General features: G+C 40.4%; 1 protein-coding gene across 2 annotated transcripts; it reads right to left on the minus strand.

Moving 5' to 3' along the window:
• Nucleotides 1-2,704: 2,704 nt before the first annotated feature.
• STYK1 (serine/threonine/tyrosine kinase 1) lies at nucleotides 2,705-18,684 on the minus strand (the record flags this gene model as incomplete). Of its 2 annotated transcripts, XM_082665088.1 has the most annotated exons (9): nucleotides 2,705-2,909; nucleotides 5,074-5,170; nucleotides 5,834-5,874; nucleotides 7,654-7,862; nucleotides 12,287-12,370; nucleotides 14,157-14,338; nucleotides 15,060-15,326; nucleotides 18,061-18,195; nucleotides 18,606-18,684. In XM_082665088.1, 9 exons carry the CDS (start codon nucleotides 18,667-18,669, stop codon nucleotides 2,705-2,707), a joined length of 1,284 nt encoding a protein of 427 aa, XP_082521214.1. The 2 variants fall into 2 exon arrangements, with proteins under 2 accessions (XP_082521214.1, XP_082521213.1); XM_082665087.1 differs by lacking the exon at nucleotides 15,060-15,326 and having other exon boundaries at nucleotides 18,606-18,669.
• Nucleotides 18,685-19,020: the final 336 nt, after the last annotated feature.

Below are 19,020 nucleotides of genomic sequence, written 5' to 3' on the forward strand. Positions count from 1 at the left end.
TACCAATTTTAATTTATATTGCATTTATTTTATACTGTGTATATTTTACATCTATATATAAATTATATAATTTTAGTAGGGTTGAGTGCTCAAAATATTTTTCCTAATAAAGATATGTAATTAAAAAAATGAGGGGCACGAATTTACTACCAAATAAGTGACTTGAAGGCTTGAGTCATTCAGGATTTGTCTTTATTTCTTCCATAGAAGCTAACTTTGAGCTTTGTGTGTGGTATACAATGAATAACTATTTGTAGAATTAATATTTTTTTCCTCTTACATATTTTAAAAGCTGCTCTTTTCCATTGAGTCTATTTTTGTACATGGTGGGGATTTTGAGAAGTATTCCCTCTTGGATCATCTGATCTATTCCCAGACTGTTGGTAGAGTTGATTTTTATTATTCCTAATTTACCCCTGATGGATGAGTGTCGAGTGCTACTTTGAATATCATTGGTAAAGGTGAATTCATTATTTCCCTTGCAAAAAAAAAAAAATACAGCGTGAAAGAGCAATGCTCAGTTTCATCATGCACCACTCTCCTCCCACTTCACTGTACCTCCCTCCCACTAGCCTCCTTGCAGTTCCTCAAACTGAGTTTTTTCTTGCCTCAGAGTTTTCACATACATAATCCTTCAACTGGAACTCTCTTCTCCTCACTGTCAGGCTTACTCACCCATCCCTAAGGTCTCAGTCTAAATGCCATTTTTTCAGGGAGGTCCCCATTTTATACTCCCTTCTACTACCCTACTTTTTCTTCACAGCACTTATCACAGTTGTAATTAACAAATACCCACATAAATGTGTATATAGTGTCTCTTGCTTTCTAGACTGTAAGCCAAAGCTCTCCATTTCTTTTTATCCAACACCTAGCACAGTGTCTGGCACAGTTGTCCTTAACACTCTATTCTTTGAAAATAGTTGAATAAATAAATAAATATTTTGTAAATTTGACTTAAATGAACAGCTGAGAACAATGAGATTCCATAGGACTTCATCATTTTGTGCTGAGCCATTCTTCCTCCCTTCTCTCTATTGCTGCTTACCACGCATTTAAATTCTGTCTAGTCATTGTGGTATTCCTAGAGGTGCAAGAATCATTATTCAGTTGGGCGACTCCTCATGACTCCATCAGGATTCTAACTTTTGCAAGTTTTTCAACTGCCAGTCATTTTCCTATAGCAGCCTTGGATGTCCCTTCTAGAGCATCCAAGGTATTGTTTAAAATCACAGACCACGTGTTCAACTGAACTGTCATTATCATGATATTTCCAGTATTTTGAACTAGTAGGAGATGCCTGTCATCATCCACACGCTCACACAAAAATTACGACTTCCTCATTTTAGTCAAGTGGTATTTGGACCATCCCATCATCTTTAAGCATGTCCTCCCTTGCAGTGTGACTGACAGACCGAGGTTCTCTTCTTGGCCACCGTAGGTGTTAAATGAAAAAGATATGAAAGATTCTAGGCTAGTAAGGATGAGAGTAAGGAAATTAACATTTATTGAGCACATAGTATGTGCCAGATACGGTACAAATATATCCTCTCATTCAATCCTCATGACAACCCTGTGAGGTAGGTAGTATCCCCTTTTCACGCATGAGGAATCCCTTTTCTGACAACCTAGATTGCCTCTTGAATTTTTCTGTTGTCATTAGCTTTCATTTATCTACTGTTATTCTCCCTCTTGGAGAGATTTTGGCAACTGTATAACCTGAAAAGCCTACTTTCACTCAATAAATATGAATTTAATGAAATAAGTTTCACAGTAGATCACTGGATGATTGAAAATGGGAAGCTATCATCCTTCCATCTCAGGTTACATCCTTTTCTAGCCCTTTTAAAGACGTCCTTGCCTACTAAGCACTTTTGCTTGACTTCCATATTTCCCATTTATTAAATAAACAGTGTATTCATCATCGAACCAATTGACCCTCTGGGCTCAGTCTCCCTAGTCTCATAGGGGCCAGGAAGCCAGACTGTTGAAAAGTACATGTTGAATGTTCTTAATCATGAAATGACCCCGCCAGCTTCTAGTTAAAATAGTACCAACAGGGTTCACCTACCTCAGAATTAGATCAAAGGGGACCATATTTCTCCTATATACACCTTAGGGGGAGCTCAGAAGTCTTCCTTAATGGTTCTCCTTCAGCCCTGCATGAACGGACCAGGAATGAAGTCCTGTGTGTCCTTCCTCCCCCTTCTCTCTGAAGGATGACCTTGGTCCTCATCTATACTCCTGAGCAAGTAGAACCTTCAATTTTCTTCTCATCAACTCCTTTATCAGCTTTCTCTTCCCTCATTTGATTCCAATTTTCTGGACCTTATAATAGTCTAGATAAAAGCATGTTTCAAAGGAAACCAGCCTGTGGTGGGAGGGACCAGCTTATCTGTGCCATGCTGCGACGAACACTGCAGACTTGTAAAACCTCCCTTGCATTGACACGGTCCATCCCATCTACCCTGCATCTTCAGGACTGGGATAACAGAAATGAAACTGTACTTCTCAGTCTCGAGGGTATATGCTGTGTGCAGCCTCATCTAGCATCATTTCAGGTTTCTGGGGAAATGTGTAGGGGAAGATGCAGGATCCATGTCCCGTTCCTCCCTTTATGTCCCACTAGAAAGTCTTGTCTCTGTTCTTGGAGGAATTGGTTCCAAGAGTATATGATCTCCCAAAAATGTGTGCTGCCCCAGGATCTTCAAAGGATGCTATAGCTATAGGAGAGACTCTCCACGCTGACGCCTGCCACAGCTGCGTACAATTCAGGCACCACCAATTCTGGTACTTGCAACACAGCCTTGTCATTGGCAGTTCGAGCGGCAGTTTCTAGGCGTGAGTGTAGCTCTCTAAGTGAGGGGCGGCTGTCCTCACTCCAACGCCAGCAGGACTTCATGAGACCGTACCTGAAAGGAAAACAAGAGAAACAAGAGAAACTGTCTCATCTCCTAACAAACCTTAACAAAAGAAACCTATGAGTCTTTAACCTACTTCTCACTGCTGTGTCCCACATGCTTCCCAGAGAATACTGTTCCTTCTCATCCTCCTAATGCTAAGTCTCTTAATATCATCTTCTCAACAGGACCCTTTTTATAAAAGGAATGACTAAATATTTCTTAAACTACAATCAGTATGACAGAACAGGTTTTTTTTCCATTAGATTACCAAAAACTCTTAAGTGTTTTCATCTTACATGTTATTAATCTGCATCATTCCAAACCATTGCTATAACTTATCTACCAGTATGAGCTACATTACAGCAAGGAAAATAAGAAGGTATGGAATAATACGATTCATACTCATTTCAGATAATGTAATTAGATGGTTCCTTCCTTTAATCCAGGTCATTTCCCCTCTTTATTACTTAGCTTCTCTAGGAAATTGCCTTAATCGAGATAGAAGTACTTACCACCTTTAATCTGTCTTTGCTTCAATCCAGTTTCTAGAGAATTTACAACATAGCCTGTTTTCAAACACTCTTCATCAAATCTCATTCCTGAACCTACAGTGATTTACCACTGCTCACCATATAAAGTCAACATACCACCCCCTAGCTTCTTAACATATAGTTCTTGCCTAACTGAAGCCCTCTCCTCCTGACAAGTCAGTGTCTTGCTATGCCCTAGATGTGGTTAGTAACACCCAACTCTGTCTTTGCTCATGCTCTGCCCAATTCCTTGAATATCCTTTCCTACAGATTTAAGTCTCAATTCCTTTCCTTATAAACCTCAGCATGCACTGTGTTTCCCACACTCTTTAATGTTGTACGATGAGACTTTGTAGAAAATGCTATTTTAATAATACTGCTAATGTTTTACCAAGAACTTACTTATTATAAACGGCATGGTAGGGGAACTTAGCATGCATTATTTCATTGTAGCCTCACAATAATTTTGAGGTAGGATTATCATTATACCTATTTTAAAATAAGTACACAACGCACAGTAAAGTAGTAGGACTAGGACTGAACGTGTGTCTTTCTGACTCTGTGAGATGAATTTGAGCTTTTGACCATTCTACTTATTGCCTCACATTTTATGTTGATTTTCATGTTGTTTCTGACATCCTTCTTCAAGACCAGGTACTTTATCAGTTAAATGTCTCTCCCCAGTATCAAGGACAGCCTTTTATACACATAAAGCCTATGAGAAATATTTGTCAACAACTCCATTCTAGTATACCCAGCCAGTATCACTATACTGTGTGTATGTGTGTGTATATACACATAAAAATATATGTCAACAGTTATGATATTTAACAGTTTTAACATGCTTGATGCTGTAACTGTTTAATGTTGGGAAACCCAGGTGCTGGAAATTTACCCTTTCAGTGCTGAAAAATTTACAAAATAGCAACAACTTTAATAGAAATGTATATTAATATATTAACTCCTGTCTTCTTAAAAATAATTTAACCTTTTCTTATGTTCTATAACAACCTTTTTTTGTACTTTATTGGTTATAAAATTCTGAATGTAATTTTGAATTTTTCCATTTTCTGCCTCTACGTTAGTTCACCAACTGTCCCTTTCTGCTGACAATTTGATATCCTCCTCCTCCTGCCTCATTTCTTCTCACCCCCACTTTTGGTTGGCTTCCAACATGCTTAGAACTGGGAAAACAGATAATCAATATGTTTTTAAGTTAAATATTAAATAGGAACCAGTGAGTAACTGTAGTGCAATGGATTTTATGACAACTATATTAGAACTGAAGCCAGTAGTCTCTAACTGAGACTGACATTTAAATAGATAAAACACTACTGTATTTGCATTGGATTTGGTCTATTTTAAAAGCTTCCAGAAGAACTAAGCTTTAACAATGTTAGCAAACTTAAATTTCTAACATAGTACTCAGTGGTTGCCTCAATATTTTGTGTGTGTGTATGTATACACACATACATATGATATACATATACGTGTACATCGTATATGTGAGCAGATGTGTTTTACTGCAGAGGTTTGGTTTAGGGTTGTACATTAGCACACAAAGGACAGCTGAGGGTCATCTGAGCCACTTTGAAAGGAGCACGACTGATGAAGAGCAAAAAAAGATTTTAAAAACCATTTACATGGTGTGTGTGCAGCTACTGGGTCTCTTCATGATTTTCCTTCTTTGGAGATGCTGTAGGATGCTGGTAGGAGGAATTTCAGGATATGGAGGTGCCCCTGTTGGTATGGAAAGAATGAGAGTAGTAAGAGAACTTAAGGGTCCTCAGAATATAAAGTATAACTAACACTACTCTCCATCCACCTGGGCTAATTACCTGCAAAAGTATAGCCATAGAAAAACTAATAGATATAATTGCTCCCTGGTGATCAAGTAAGGATATAGCTTAGAGAATTTTGGAAAAAAAGAGATGGGGGTGGGTACTGATAACTTAGCAGAACGTTGAGTGTTTAGGAAAGTAACAAAATAAAGCAAAGTGAGACATAAGATAATCTGCCCTCTGCTTCCCAAACATGAGAAGGTGCTATAGTTTCTCCATCAAGTGGATTAATAAATCTAAAGACAATATTTTTATGTTTATGCAAGATCATCCTTGGAATCATCCTTGGATTTTAATACCTCCCATGGAATTGGTAAAGTGTTGAGGGAAAGAAAGAGAAAGAAAGCAAAAGAAAGTTAAAAACAGAAGAGGGAAGGAGAGAGAGAGGGAGGGAATCAAGACATTACAAGACTATCTCAAAAATCAGGATTCTATGTCAACTCAGTTCAACCTTCAGAGATTGTACCGAAACCCCTTCTCATAGCAAATGTCATCCACCACCCAAATAAACATCCTTGTATATTTTTGTATAGGTGCACACTACTTTGGGGATCCTCCTTACCTAGAGTCACCATCTCGTAGAGCAGTATCCCAAAAGACCAGCTGTAAAAGAAACAAGGCCATGGATTTAATTTCTATTTCTGCCTTTCGTAAAGACAGCTCACTTAAGTACCAGAGGCCTTCAGTAAGAACCCCATTACAAAGGCAATGAAAGGGAATCAAGGGTGACTGATACAATAAGCAATGAGGTAGTGCCATTAGAAAGCATTTCTGTCCAATCCCCTTAGAATCTAATCTATTTGAGTACTGAATTTATGTCTCCTTTTTTCTATATTACACATTAATAGATATTTACCATTATTTGCTAAATTGTGAGTGTTTGTGCAAACATGCAAACATATTCACCCAAACATACAGAAATTCCCCTCTGCATCTTTTTCATCCTTTCCATTTCTCCCTGCTGAAATTCTAGCCTTTATTCTTAGCTCAAGGCCAAGCAAGTTTTATCATTTATCTACTATTTCCTCAGTAGATCTAATTGCCCAAACCTAGGAAAAATATTAACATAACAAGTTTTATACATAATTGGAGTAGGCATTTGCCTAAGCAATATGATTCAAGAGATGTATATTTCACTATTCTATAATATCATCATTAAATGAGCAATATTTCCCAGTTAAGCCCTCAAAGCTCCCAGACCTCTATTTAAAAGGAGATGTCAGCGAAACAGCAATGAAATAAAAAAGCAGTCTTCTGGGGACTTCCCTGGAGGGCCAGTGGTTAAGACGCTGCACTTCCATTGCAGGGGGGCATGGGTTCTATCCCTGGTCAGGGAACTAAGCTCCCACATGCCGCGCGGCACAGCCAAAAAATAAATAAATAAAATTAAAAAGCAGTCTTTTAATTGACTGACCACATCAACTGATGTTCTAAATTTCCCCCGCAACTCATAACATTCCTGGCTAGTAAGATACTCTATATTATGTTTATGTGCTCCTCCAAGCAGTTGAGTTATATGGCTACCAAAAGTCAATCGCAGTTCTTTACAATCCTGTTTATGCCAATCCTACATGTAACTGTAATTATGTAAGCAATTAAATATTACGTAAGCTGATTAAATATACATGCCCAAAGCATTAGCTCCCTGAAAACTAGATTGAATGCTCTGAAAATATTCTGTAAAACCAAGCTGCTAAAAAGAAAGTGTTGTCACATTGCGTGGGTGAGACAACTGTAGAAAACTGGGAAAAAATTAACGAAGTGTCTGTAGTCAAACTGCGTCACAAGCGTTTTCAAGTTTCCCACTCTATTTAGAGTCATCCCAAACGGAAACTCAAAAGTAATTCATTATGGATGCTACTTATACAAGAAACACAACACGTAACTTCATTTAGCACAGCAGGTCTATCCCCTTGGCCCTCCTCCAAAAGACTGATAATTAAATATCTATTTATATGTTTTAAGTTAAAATAAATTGAGTATACACACACATAGGTACTTATTTTAATAAGTCCTAGTTTAACTAAACTTTTGATTAAGAGGACCTACCTCTTTCAGATAAAACTAGATACACAGATAAAACTCCACCAGATTAAGTCCTCAGATACTAGCATGAATAATCTATTCACTTTTTTTCTCTCCTAATTAAGGTTTCTAATCTAACACAGAGGGAATACTTCAAAAGGCACTAAAAGGATTGCAGGCAGATGCCAAGTAGGAGCTCTGCCACATAACACGCATTTTTGCTTGAGAGGCTGACTTCTCAGTAGACATTTCATGTGGAGACATAATTGACAATAGACCCAGTCATGTTCATGAGCTGGAGGACACCTGGGTCGAGAAAGGAAGAAATCCATAGGGCAGGGCAGGAACAAACCATACATGTCTCCTTTGATGCCAGCTGGTCTCAGCAGAAGCCGTTCTGGGGCGAGCCACTTGAGAGGTACGATGCGAGTAGACGAGATGGCCCCTCGGGAGTGGACTTCATAAGCCAGGCCCAGTCCGCAGAGCTTAGCAGTGAGATCACACTGGATCAGGATATTCCTGGCTGCCACATCCCCATGGAACAGATGCTTATCCTGGAGAAATTCCTGTCAACATGAGATCAAAGATGGATCAGCTCTCTGAGGTCATGGCTTAGGTCACAGATAAAGAGAAACAAACCCTTGAAAAGAAAAGTATATTTTCTACTCTGAACAAGCCTCATTAATAATGACATATCGCTTCCAAGTATTTATTAATTTTTTAATTAATTTTTATTTATTTATTTTTGGCTGTGTTGGATCTTGGTTGCTACACGCGGACTTTCTCTAGTTGCACCGAGCAGGGGCTTACTGTGGTGGCTTCTCTTGTTGCAGAGCACGGGATCTAGGCACGCGGGCTTCAGTAGTTGTGGCACGCGGGCTCAGTAGTTGTGGCTCTTGCGGCATGCGGGCTTAGTTGCTCCACAGCATGTGGGATCTTCCTGGACCAGGGATGGAACCTGTGTCCCCTGCATTGGCAGGCAGATTCCTAACCACTGTGCCACCAGGGAAGTCCGGCTTCCAAGTATTTATAATGAATCAGACATGTTTGCATTGTGTTTAAGATTAGCAAACTGATACAAATACTTCATTCCTTTTTTAAAAAAATTAAAAGACTTTTTTTTTAAAGAGTTGTTTTAAGTTGACAGCAAAATTGAGTGGAAAATCCAGAGCACTCCCACATCCCTTCCCTCCCACTTCATAGTCTCCTCTATTATTAACAACTAGCATCAGTGTGATACATTTGTTGCAACTGATGAACTGATACTGATACACTATTTTCAACTGAAGTCCAGAGTTTACTTCAGGGTTCACTTTTCGCATTGTACATTCTCTGGGGTTTGACAAATGATTTACACATTTTGGATACGTTGATATACCCTTATATTTTTGAAGACACATGTATTAGTAAATACACTAGCTTTGCTTTAAAACAAACAAATAAAGCTTAGCAAACAGCAAATAATCCAAATAACATTTGTACTGGGTTTGGAAATTATAATCTCCTACTCCTGGAGATTATAATCTCCAGGTCAGGGACCCTGACCCTGGCCTGATTTTCCTCTCAGATAGGACCCAGCTAGACAAGGGGAAGGAGAGTAGGTTTCAAGTTTCTAGCAGCAGTCTCCCAAACAGGGTAATATATACATAGCAAAGTTGAGTGTCATAATAATAAATTTATATACAGTTTTACATCATCTCATTTTGTCCCTAAAATAACTAGATGAGGTGAGTTAGGGAAGTAACTTTCAGATAAATCTAAATGATTATATAAGGTCACACTGGTACTAAGTGGTAGTGACCAGAACCCAGTATTCTAATTCATAGGAAGTACTACAAATTCTACTAATACTTTTCAGGCCAGGCTGCAAACCAGAATTGCCTGAGAGATTTATAAATTCATAAGGTTTTCTCTCCGGATTTACTTAACCAAAATCTAGGAAGAGGGACCTGATAACCTATCTTTTTAAGAGGTATCAAAATGATTATAGCACAGCCAAGAAGACATTTGAGAACCACTGCACCTGAATGACACTGATGTGTTGAAATCATTTCCCCCAACATCAAGGTGTTCAAGGCATACAGAGATGCTGAAAAACTATACATGACTGAAGCGCTAGAGACTGAGGTCTATGATTACTAAACAAGAATGGTGTGAAAAAATAAAAGGTGAAGGTGGTAATTTCCAGTCATTGATGGTGAAGCAAACAGTGACTAGCAGGGATTTTTTGGTTTTTTGGTTTTTTGTCTCAGGTGAGGTCTCAGAACAAAGATATTATACTGTAATGAGAAGAACTGAAGAATGTACTGATCTTGAGGTTGTTAAAAGTTAGAAAAAATAGTATGATATTGCCTTATACCTGGTAACCTTGGGCTCTCAGGAATGCTCCAGTGTGATCACTGTATCTCTATGGGGCACCCCTGCAATTATGGTTCAGAATACAAGGTAAGCCCTGTCCTGATACCCTAACTTTTTATTGAAGTATAGTTGATTTACAGTGTTGTGTTAGTTTCAGATGTACAGCAAAGTGATTCAGATATATATGTATATATATATGTATATGTGTATATATATATATACACATATACATATATATATATATTCTTTTTCAGATTCTTTTCCATTATAGGTTATTACAAGATATTGAATATAGTTCCCTGTGGTATACAGTAGGTCCTTGTTGTTTATCTGTTTTATATATGGTGTGTATCTGTTAATCCCAAACTCCTCACTTATCCCTCCTCTCCCCTTTCCCCTCTGGTAATCATAAGTTTGTTTTCAATGCTGTGAGTCAGTCTATTTCTGTTTTTTAAATAGTTCACTTGTCCTGATACCCTAACTTTTTTTTTTTTTTTTTTGCGGTACGCAGACCTCTCACTGCTGTGGCCTCTCCCGTTGCGGAGCACAGGCTCCAGACGCGCAGGCTCAGCAGCCATGGCTCACGGGCCCAGCCGCTCCGCGGCATGTGGGATCCTCCCGGACCGGGGCATGAACCCGCGTCCCCTGTATCGGCAGGCAGACTCTCAACCACTGCGCCACCAGGGAAGCCCCTGATACCCTAACTTTATCAAGGAAATATACCAACTAGGCCATCCAAACACCATTTATTAACATTTATTTGTATGATGTGCTCGCTCCCTCACTCCATGAGAACTTCAACTAACATTTTCTCACTTCATCACCTCTTTTTTCCTAAGCTTTCTCTGATTCCTTTTATATCCCTTGTATATTTCATACCTCAAGGTGGCAAGATATATCAAATACTAAAATAGTAGCTTCACAGAGCCCTGATTTTCCGTAACTAATTTTAAACACAATTATCTAAATAATTTCATAGGAATAGTCATCTAAATTTCCTGAGTAATTCTGGTAAAGGTAACTTTTTTTTTTTCTTAAACCTTGAGTTCTTTCTCTTCCCTGTTTATTTAGGTTAGTTTAAAATAAAGAAATGCTCTCACCTCTGCCCCTTCTTTTTTATTCCTCCTTTTCCACTTGTTCCTTGTTCTTTTTAAAGTATCTGTAACTCCTATCACATTCAGTATCGAAGCAAATCTACAACCTAACATGTTCTGAACTAGTATTTCTTGTTTTACAGGTATAAATTATAAGCTTCCTTCTGGTTCTGTAGCCTTTCACCCATTCAGTTTCTATTCCCATTTCTTCTCCCAACTTGCTTCCCCTTTCCCCTTTTACATCTGTTATGTTAACATTAGTATATATCTGGAAGTATGTGGACATACAGCTCTTGGCCCTGGTTTTTTACCCTTAAGACTGAGAAACCTTTTAAAACCCTTCCTGTTCCTTCTTTTTAAAAAAAAAATAATAATAAATTTATTTCTTTTTGGCTGCGTTGGGTCTTCATTGTTGCACCTGGGCTTTCTCTAGTTGCTGCAAGCAGGGGCTACTCTTCATTGTGATGCACAGGCCTCTCATCGCGGTGGTGTCTCCTGTTGGGGAGCGCAGGCTCAAGGCGCACGGGCTTCAGTAGTTGTGGCATGCAGGCTCAGTAGATGTGGCTCATGGGCTCTAGAGCACAGGCTCAGTAATTGTGGCACACGGGCTTAGTTGCTCCGTGGCATGTGGGATCTTCCCAGGGCTCGAACCTGTGTCCCTTGCATTGGCAAGCAGATTCCCAACCACTGCGCCACCAGGGAAGCCCCCCGTTCCTTCTAAAAACCCTAAATTGGGACTTCCCTGGTGGCACAGTGGTTGAGACTCTGTGCTCCCAATGCAGGGGGCCTGGGTTTGATCCCTAGTCCGGGAACTAGATCCCACATGCATGCTGCAACTAAGAGTTCGCATGCCACAACTAAGGAGCTGCAACTAAGGAGCCCGCCTGCTGCAATGAAGAAGACCAGGGCTTCCCTGGTGGCGCAGTGGTTGAGAATCTGCCTGCTAATGCAGGGGACATGGGTTCGACCCCTGGTCTGGGAGGATCCCACATGCCATGGAGCAACTAGGCCCGTGAGCCACAACTACTGAGCCTGCGCGTCTGGAGCCTGTGCTCTGCAACAAGAAAGGCCGCGATAGTGAGAGGCCCCCGCACCACGATGAAGAGTGGCCCCCGCTTGCCACAACTAGAGAAAGCCCTCGCACAGAAACGAAGACGCAACACAGCAAAAATAAATTAATAAACTCCTACCCCCAACATCTTCTTTAAAAAAACGCAACTAAGAAGCCAGTGAGCTACAACTAAGGAGCCCCCCTGCCACAACTAAGACCCGATGCAACCAAATAAATAAATATTAAAAAAACACTTTAAACTGACTACTTTCTTCCTAGAATTACCAATCCTGAATTATATTATCTAAATAATTTCATGAAAGAATTGAAAACAATTTATTGGTGCTTGAGTTTCCGTCCCCTAACTTCCATCTGATTTCCTTTATAATATATACCCCATTTGAGAGCATAACTGAGAAATATGACATTAAACACCAAGCTAACAAGAAAAATCACTGCCATCTGTTGTCATTTCTCCAAGCCTTACCACAGCCAAAAGGACCTGCTTCCCTATGTGATATATTTGTTTTTCTGTGAGGTCATACGGAAGGCCATCCATGGTCATCACATCCTAAATAGATAGAGAAAAAAGCAGTATATCAAAATGACATGAACAGATCTGAAAGAAAAGCTAGGGGCAGAGATATTCTTAAATGCAGTTATCAAAGCTAAGGAAAATACACAAAAATATAAGGACTATAAGATTCAAGGACAGATGATATGAGAGATTCTCAGATATGCAGAGAAGTACCATGATTTATTGGACCAGAAAAACAGTAAAGAATGTAGGTGAATAGCAGAATGAAGAACAGAATAGCAGGTAAGAAAGACAAGTATATATAAGACTATCCATTGGATAAAGCAGCAATCTTCCTAGGGCAGAACATGTGTGCGTGTGTGTGTGTGTGTGTGTGTGAGAGAGAGAGAGACAGAGAGAGAGAGAGAGAGACAGACAGAGAGAGAGAGAGAGAGAGATTAATTAAGCACATTAACTCAACACATCTTGACTGAATGCCTACTATGTGCCAGATTCCATCTTAGGACCTCAGAATACAAAAGTGAGCAAAATAAATATGTCTACGCCTTCTGGAGCTTATACTGTGGCAAACACATGTGAATCAAAATAAAATAATCACACATAAATACATGGTTACATATCTATAAGTGCCATGAAAGAAATGTAAAAGAGATCATATGATGGTGGAGGAAAGAGAGCTCATTCAGTTGGAGAAGCAAGGAAAGCTCTTGACGAGATCCGAAGAGTGAGTGGCCATTGACCCTACAAAGAAGGGAAAGGGAGAGAAGTCTGGTGTAATGAGAAAAGCATGTGAAAACAATCTGAAATAGAGAGGCATGCAGTCTGAAAAATAAAAAGAAACACGTGAGGTTAGGGCACAGACCAAGTGACAGATGGATAACCTCTTAAAAAGTTTAAAATCTCATGATGTGCACATTGTCCTATTTGCATCACTGGGTGGAAGAAGTCAACAAGGTCTCTTTTTCATACACATTTAGTAATACAATGATCAGCCTACCTAGGAGGCTTGATTAATATTGAACTTTGTTCAGCAGCAAGTGACGAGCTAACTAGGAAAACACGGAGCACTTCAGAAAGAGGAGTAGATAGAGAAGTGGTGAAATTGTAAGGAGTAGGACTTGCACTTTAGCCTGGAAATTTCTGAACATTTAAATTTTTCAAAATATGAATCGGAGATATACAAACTTGCAGGCTGAAATTCTCCTTAACTCAGCCTCGGCACACTAGGGTGATGTTACAGAATGGAAAATATACTTGACACTAACAACAAAATGATTACTAACAGTAGTTAGGTTGTTATGCAATTATCATTAAAACAGCTACCATTTTGAGTGCTTAATATGTTCCAATCACTATGTTTTTACAGACATAATTTCCTTGAATTTTAATAAGTATTTATTATTACTCCCACTTTACAGATTCCAAAAACTCAGACTCAGAGAGGTGATTTGCCCAAAGTCACGTAGCTTGTAGGAGATGGAGCCCAAAGTCCATTCTCTAAATCTGCACTGCCCAATATGGTAGCCATTACCCACATATGCCTATTTAAACATATATTATTTAAAATTAAATAAATTTGAAAATTCAGTTTCTTAATCATATCAGCCTCATTTCAAGGGTTCTGTAGCCACATGTGATTAGTGGCTACCATATTGGACAGAGCAGATATTCCATCATCACTAAAAATTCTATTGGTTGGTGATAATCACTCTGTTATGCTATTATAATGTCTCTCTCATTTGTCAGGCTAATTGACATGTGAACAGCTAATAAGCCAGGTCATGCCCTTCCTTCCCAACACCTCTACCCTACCACTTACCCGGCGACAGGTCCAGAGAAAGCTGAGCAGGTCCCCCTGGGCCACATCCTCCAACACCATATAGAGCGGCAGCCCTTCTGTGCAGCAGCCTTCCAGCTGTACCAGGTTCTTGTGCTTCCCCAGGTACTGATAGAACTGGATTTGCCCTAAGAACTCCTGCACCTCTTGGAGCCCAGCTGGTTCTGTGGAGGACAGAAGAACCATGGGGAGTGAGCAGTCAGAGTATCACCAATAAAATGGGGGCTCAAGTCAGGAAGCAACCTCAGATGATAAATTTCAAGGCTCCAAAGGGGAGTGAGTGTAGACAAAAGGTAAAAAGAAAGAGAATCAATTAGAAGATGATCTTCAATGTCACTGATCTTTTGTCAAAGGTAACATAGAACCGTAGGTCTTTAGAACTGGTGGGCTTTCTTCTGCCTAATAGACAAGTGTTCTGTTCACATTAAAATATTATCACACATTAACATATTACTACTTCTAGACCTTTGGATTAATATTCTTGCTAATCCTATCCTTGTTCTGTTTTACGTATCCATCATTACTCGTCCATATCAATGAGTATCAGCAAAAAGAAGAAAAATGCAGTAACTGGAAAAGATATCAAAACAGTGAAGAAAAATGAAGAAACAACCACAAAATCCTCATTCAAGTAATATCTAATATGGAAAAATCAGTTTTAACAGCCTTGATAGGCAAGGTTGAGCTAGGGAAAGACCCAAAGAAGAACCTTTCTGTTTCAGAGTTTTTACTTTCTATTCCCTTCTTATTCTGTGCCCAACTGTGACCACAACTGTCTGTTGATTAACATCTTAATGTCTGCAAAGCCTGTTAGCATTCACTGTTGAGGGCTCACAGTAAAAACAAGTTAAAAGAGGAAAGGAAGTCCAACACTTCTCCTTTTACCTTTTAAAGCCTTGAGGACAACACTCTTGGGCTCATCAGGGTCCCCAGTATACATCTTGGTTCGGTAAATGGTCCCAAAACTACCATTGTGGATTTGCTCCAGAACTTCAGGGAGGTGCTCCCGGGGCACCTGCAGCTTAGCCAGGGCATGTGTGGAAGTTCGTAGAAGGCTTTCCACCGATGTCTCCTTAAGTGGTACAAACACACTTCCTTCAGGTCTTGCTGCTTCCCAGCTTAGGCCCCTAGATGCAGGCACGTGGGCAACACCTAAAACAAAGAGGTGGTACCAACAAGCTTTTTCCTGGCCCAGGGACTCCAAGAAAGCAGAACCTGGAACAAACCATCAAGGAGTCCCTTCAGCAATTTTCTCTCTGGCCAATGTGAGGATACCTTCTGATGCTTCCCTATGAACCAGCATCAATACAAACCTTGCAGAATTTATGTAATAATCCCATTACTTCTAAGACAACTGGAGATGGACCTCTGAAAATGGGTAACGACATTTCATTTCAGTCTTCCTCAGGATTACAGTTCAGTATGAGTATAGTATGAAGACAATTAAGGAAGTTACTGAATAGGTATTCAAACCACAGACACCTAAATGTGGTGGTAACTGCCAGTGGAGACTCTCATTAAAGTCAATCAAACAGCTTCCCAAGGTGGAGGGTAGGTATGGATAACTACTCAACTCTGAGCGAAAGTTACTCCTCCCTCAAGTTGTCCCCCAAATCAAATTATTCCATATTTCCAAGAGTCTCAATCAAAAAATTCTTTTGGTACTTTCCCCCTTTCTAAACGAGCTTTTCTCCATTAGAGAAGAGAGATTCATTCTTTTTATTAAATCTTTATTCATCCATTTATTCAACAAATATCACCTCCTCTGTGCCAGGCACTGTTCTAGGTGATAGGAAGAGGCAAAGTCCAGATTCTCATGAAGATTACCATCTAGTGGTAGGAGAGAGGAAGCAGATAACAATATACTAGGTAAGGAGTGTTATGGAGGAAAAGAGGGGAAGAAGGAGCATCAGTTATGCAATTTTATGTTTGAAGGTCAGGAAAGGTCTTTCTGAGAAGATGACTTTTGAGAAATAGAAGCAATTTGAGAGCAAACCATACTGGTATCAGGAAGAAGTGCAGAGGTTTAGGAAGGAGCATTTTTGACATATTTGAGGAAGAGTAATGAAATCAGTGCCCCTGGAACCAAGGGGAAAACTGGAGGGTTACAGGAGATGAGGCCAGAGAGGGCCCAGATCATGTAAGACCATTAAAAGAAATTTGTCTTGTACTTCCCTGGTGGCACAGTGGCTAAGAATCCGCCTGCCCATGCAGGGCACACAGGTTCGAGCCCTGGTCCAAGAAGATCCCATATGCCACCGAGCAACTAACCCCGTGCGCCACAACTACTGAGCCTGTGCTATAGCGCCCACAAGGCACAACTACTGAAGCCCGTGTGCCTAGAGCCCATGCTCCGCAACAAGAGAAGCCACCGCAATGAGAAGTCCGCGCACCGCAACGAAGAGTAGCCCCAGCTCACCACAACTAGAGAAAGCCCGCGTGCAGCAACAAAGACCCAACACAGCCCAAAAAGTTAATTAATTAATTAATTATTTTTAAAAAGAATTTTGTCTTTTTTCATTCTAAGTTGAGAAGCAACTGGGGGTTTCATGCAGAGAATTGACAGGACTGACTTATGCCTTAAAAGAATCATTCTGCTGCTCTGGGACAATAGAGCATAAAAGGATACAGGCAGAAGTGGGGAAACCACTTAAGAGTGTATTACAATTATCTATGAGAGGTGAGGGTGGCTTGAGTCTATTTTGAAGACATAGTTAACAGGATTTGCTAATGGACTAGAGACGGAGTGTGACAGAAAGAGGGGTCAAGGACATCTTCAAGATTTTAGACTGAACATATAGGGAGCTGGGCTTGCCATTTACTAAGATAGGGAAGCCTGTTGGGAGAGGACATTGTGAGGGAATTTCAGGACCTTTGTTTTACACACATTACGTTTTAGATGTGTACTAGGTCCAAACTGCAAAGTAGGTGGTTTAGTATAAAAATCTGAGTTCAAGGGGACTATAGTCAGAATTGAGAAAATAATTGAATCCATAAGACTGAAAATGAGATCAGTTTCGAAGTGACTGTAGATTTAAAAGGAAAGAAAAAAGTTTTTCAAGAAGGAGGAAGTGCAAAATAGTGTCAAATGCTTTTGACAGGTCAAGTAGGATGAAGACCCAACAGAGTTGACACTGGTGATCTTGGAAAGAGTTCTTTTGGTGGATTGCGGGGAGGGGTGGGGGAAGCCTTGTTTTAGTTTGTTCAGAAGAGAACATGACTAGTAGAAGTAGTGAGAGTGAGTTTAGACAAGTTCTTTGAGAAGTTTTTTGTAAGAGTGAATTATAAGAGACTTGGGATACAGTTTAGAGAAGGATTAGGGGTCAGCCACTGTAGAGTTTCATTTACTGTCAGGATATTTTTTTCCTTCTTTTTTCTTTGAGTTTCCTGTATGAGCTGATTCTCTTCCATTATATGCTCAGTGGTACCCCAGAATAGCACATTATCACCTCCTACCTAATGCTTCAAGGACTATTATGAAGGCTACTCCTTTACATCCTAAATTCCAGAAGCACAGGGTAGGGCTGTAATGCATTGTAGAGTAAAATGTCATCCTTCCAAGCTGGTTACAAAGCTCTGGGATTTACCCAAGCCTTGCTCCCCAGTCCTTAGACACTCACATGGCCAAAGATTTGATAGTGCAATGGGACGAAGAAGACAGAAACAGGTTACAGGAGGCCTCTCTTGCCTACTCTTCCTTCAGCTAACAAGCATACATTACATTTCCTTGAGAAGAGCTCACCCCCCTCTCAACTACACAGGAGGGGACCCATACCCACTATCTCATTGCAGGGTCCTCTAGACTTGGGCTCATTGAGGCTTGTGCCTCATTTTCTACAATCTCCATCTTCCCCGAGCCACTGCCCAGCCCCGGTTTGAACTTTACCTCGTAGTCCAGGAGACTGCTGTTGCTCTCTTTGTTCTCTGATGAAAAGCCACAGGATGACCCCAAGGAGAATGAGGAAGATCCCAACCAGAAGGGTTGGGATGATGATGATTTCATACTGCTGCTCCTGGACAACTAGGTAGGAAATCAAGGAAGTAGAGAAGAGATTGAAGAAGCAGCCTAACCTGACTTCCCCTACCCATCAGTCTTCAGCTCACCCCACACGATCATCTCTTCCTGCTGATCCCTCTACCACAATCGGAATCAACTCCCTGCTCTGAAATCCCAGTGTCCCTGTCTCTTAGCCCATGAAGTATGCTGTGCACCTCGTCTCTCACTTTTCCTACTGAGTTGGAGGATGCAGCACATATGGATCTATGATTCCCACTCTCCCCCCTCCGCCCAAGGCCACTAGTGCCAATTCAGTTCTCACCATTGCTTCATTTCTATTAGAAATCAAATGATCTTCCTTCCAGAATCTATTCAGATCTTAATCTCCATCATCCTAAACTCAGAGGGCAGATCTCTATATCATCTGTACTTACTACACAACTTGTCACTGAGACTGCATTCCAACAGCATCCGCGTCATGCGCCTCTCATCTCCCATTGCCACACAGCAATCCAGTTCAGCGCTTGACCCTCAGAGGATGCAAAGAGCACTAGAGAATAATCCCCAAGGATTGAGTTGTTCTGAAAAACTAAAATAAAATGGAGCACACAGAGAATTTTAAAACACTTCTCCAAATAACTAGTTATTAAGTACACAGGTACCTGGAACGCTCCAAGCCACCAATTCATCTCTATCCAACTATCTGACATTCAAACTGGAAGAACGTTTTTTGTTTTTTTTTTTTTGCGGTACGCGGGCCTCTCACTGTTGTGGCCTCTCCCGTTGCGGAGCACAGACTCCGGACGCGCAGGCTCAGCGGCCATGGCTCACGGGCCCAGTCGCTCCGCG

This window comes from Grampus griseus, assembly GCF_964374135.1.
Source record: "Grampus griseus genome assembly, chromosome: 11".
NCBI classification, from domain to species: Eukaryota; Metazoa; Chordata; class Mammalia; order Artiodactyla; family Delphinidae; genus Grampus; species Grampus griseus.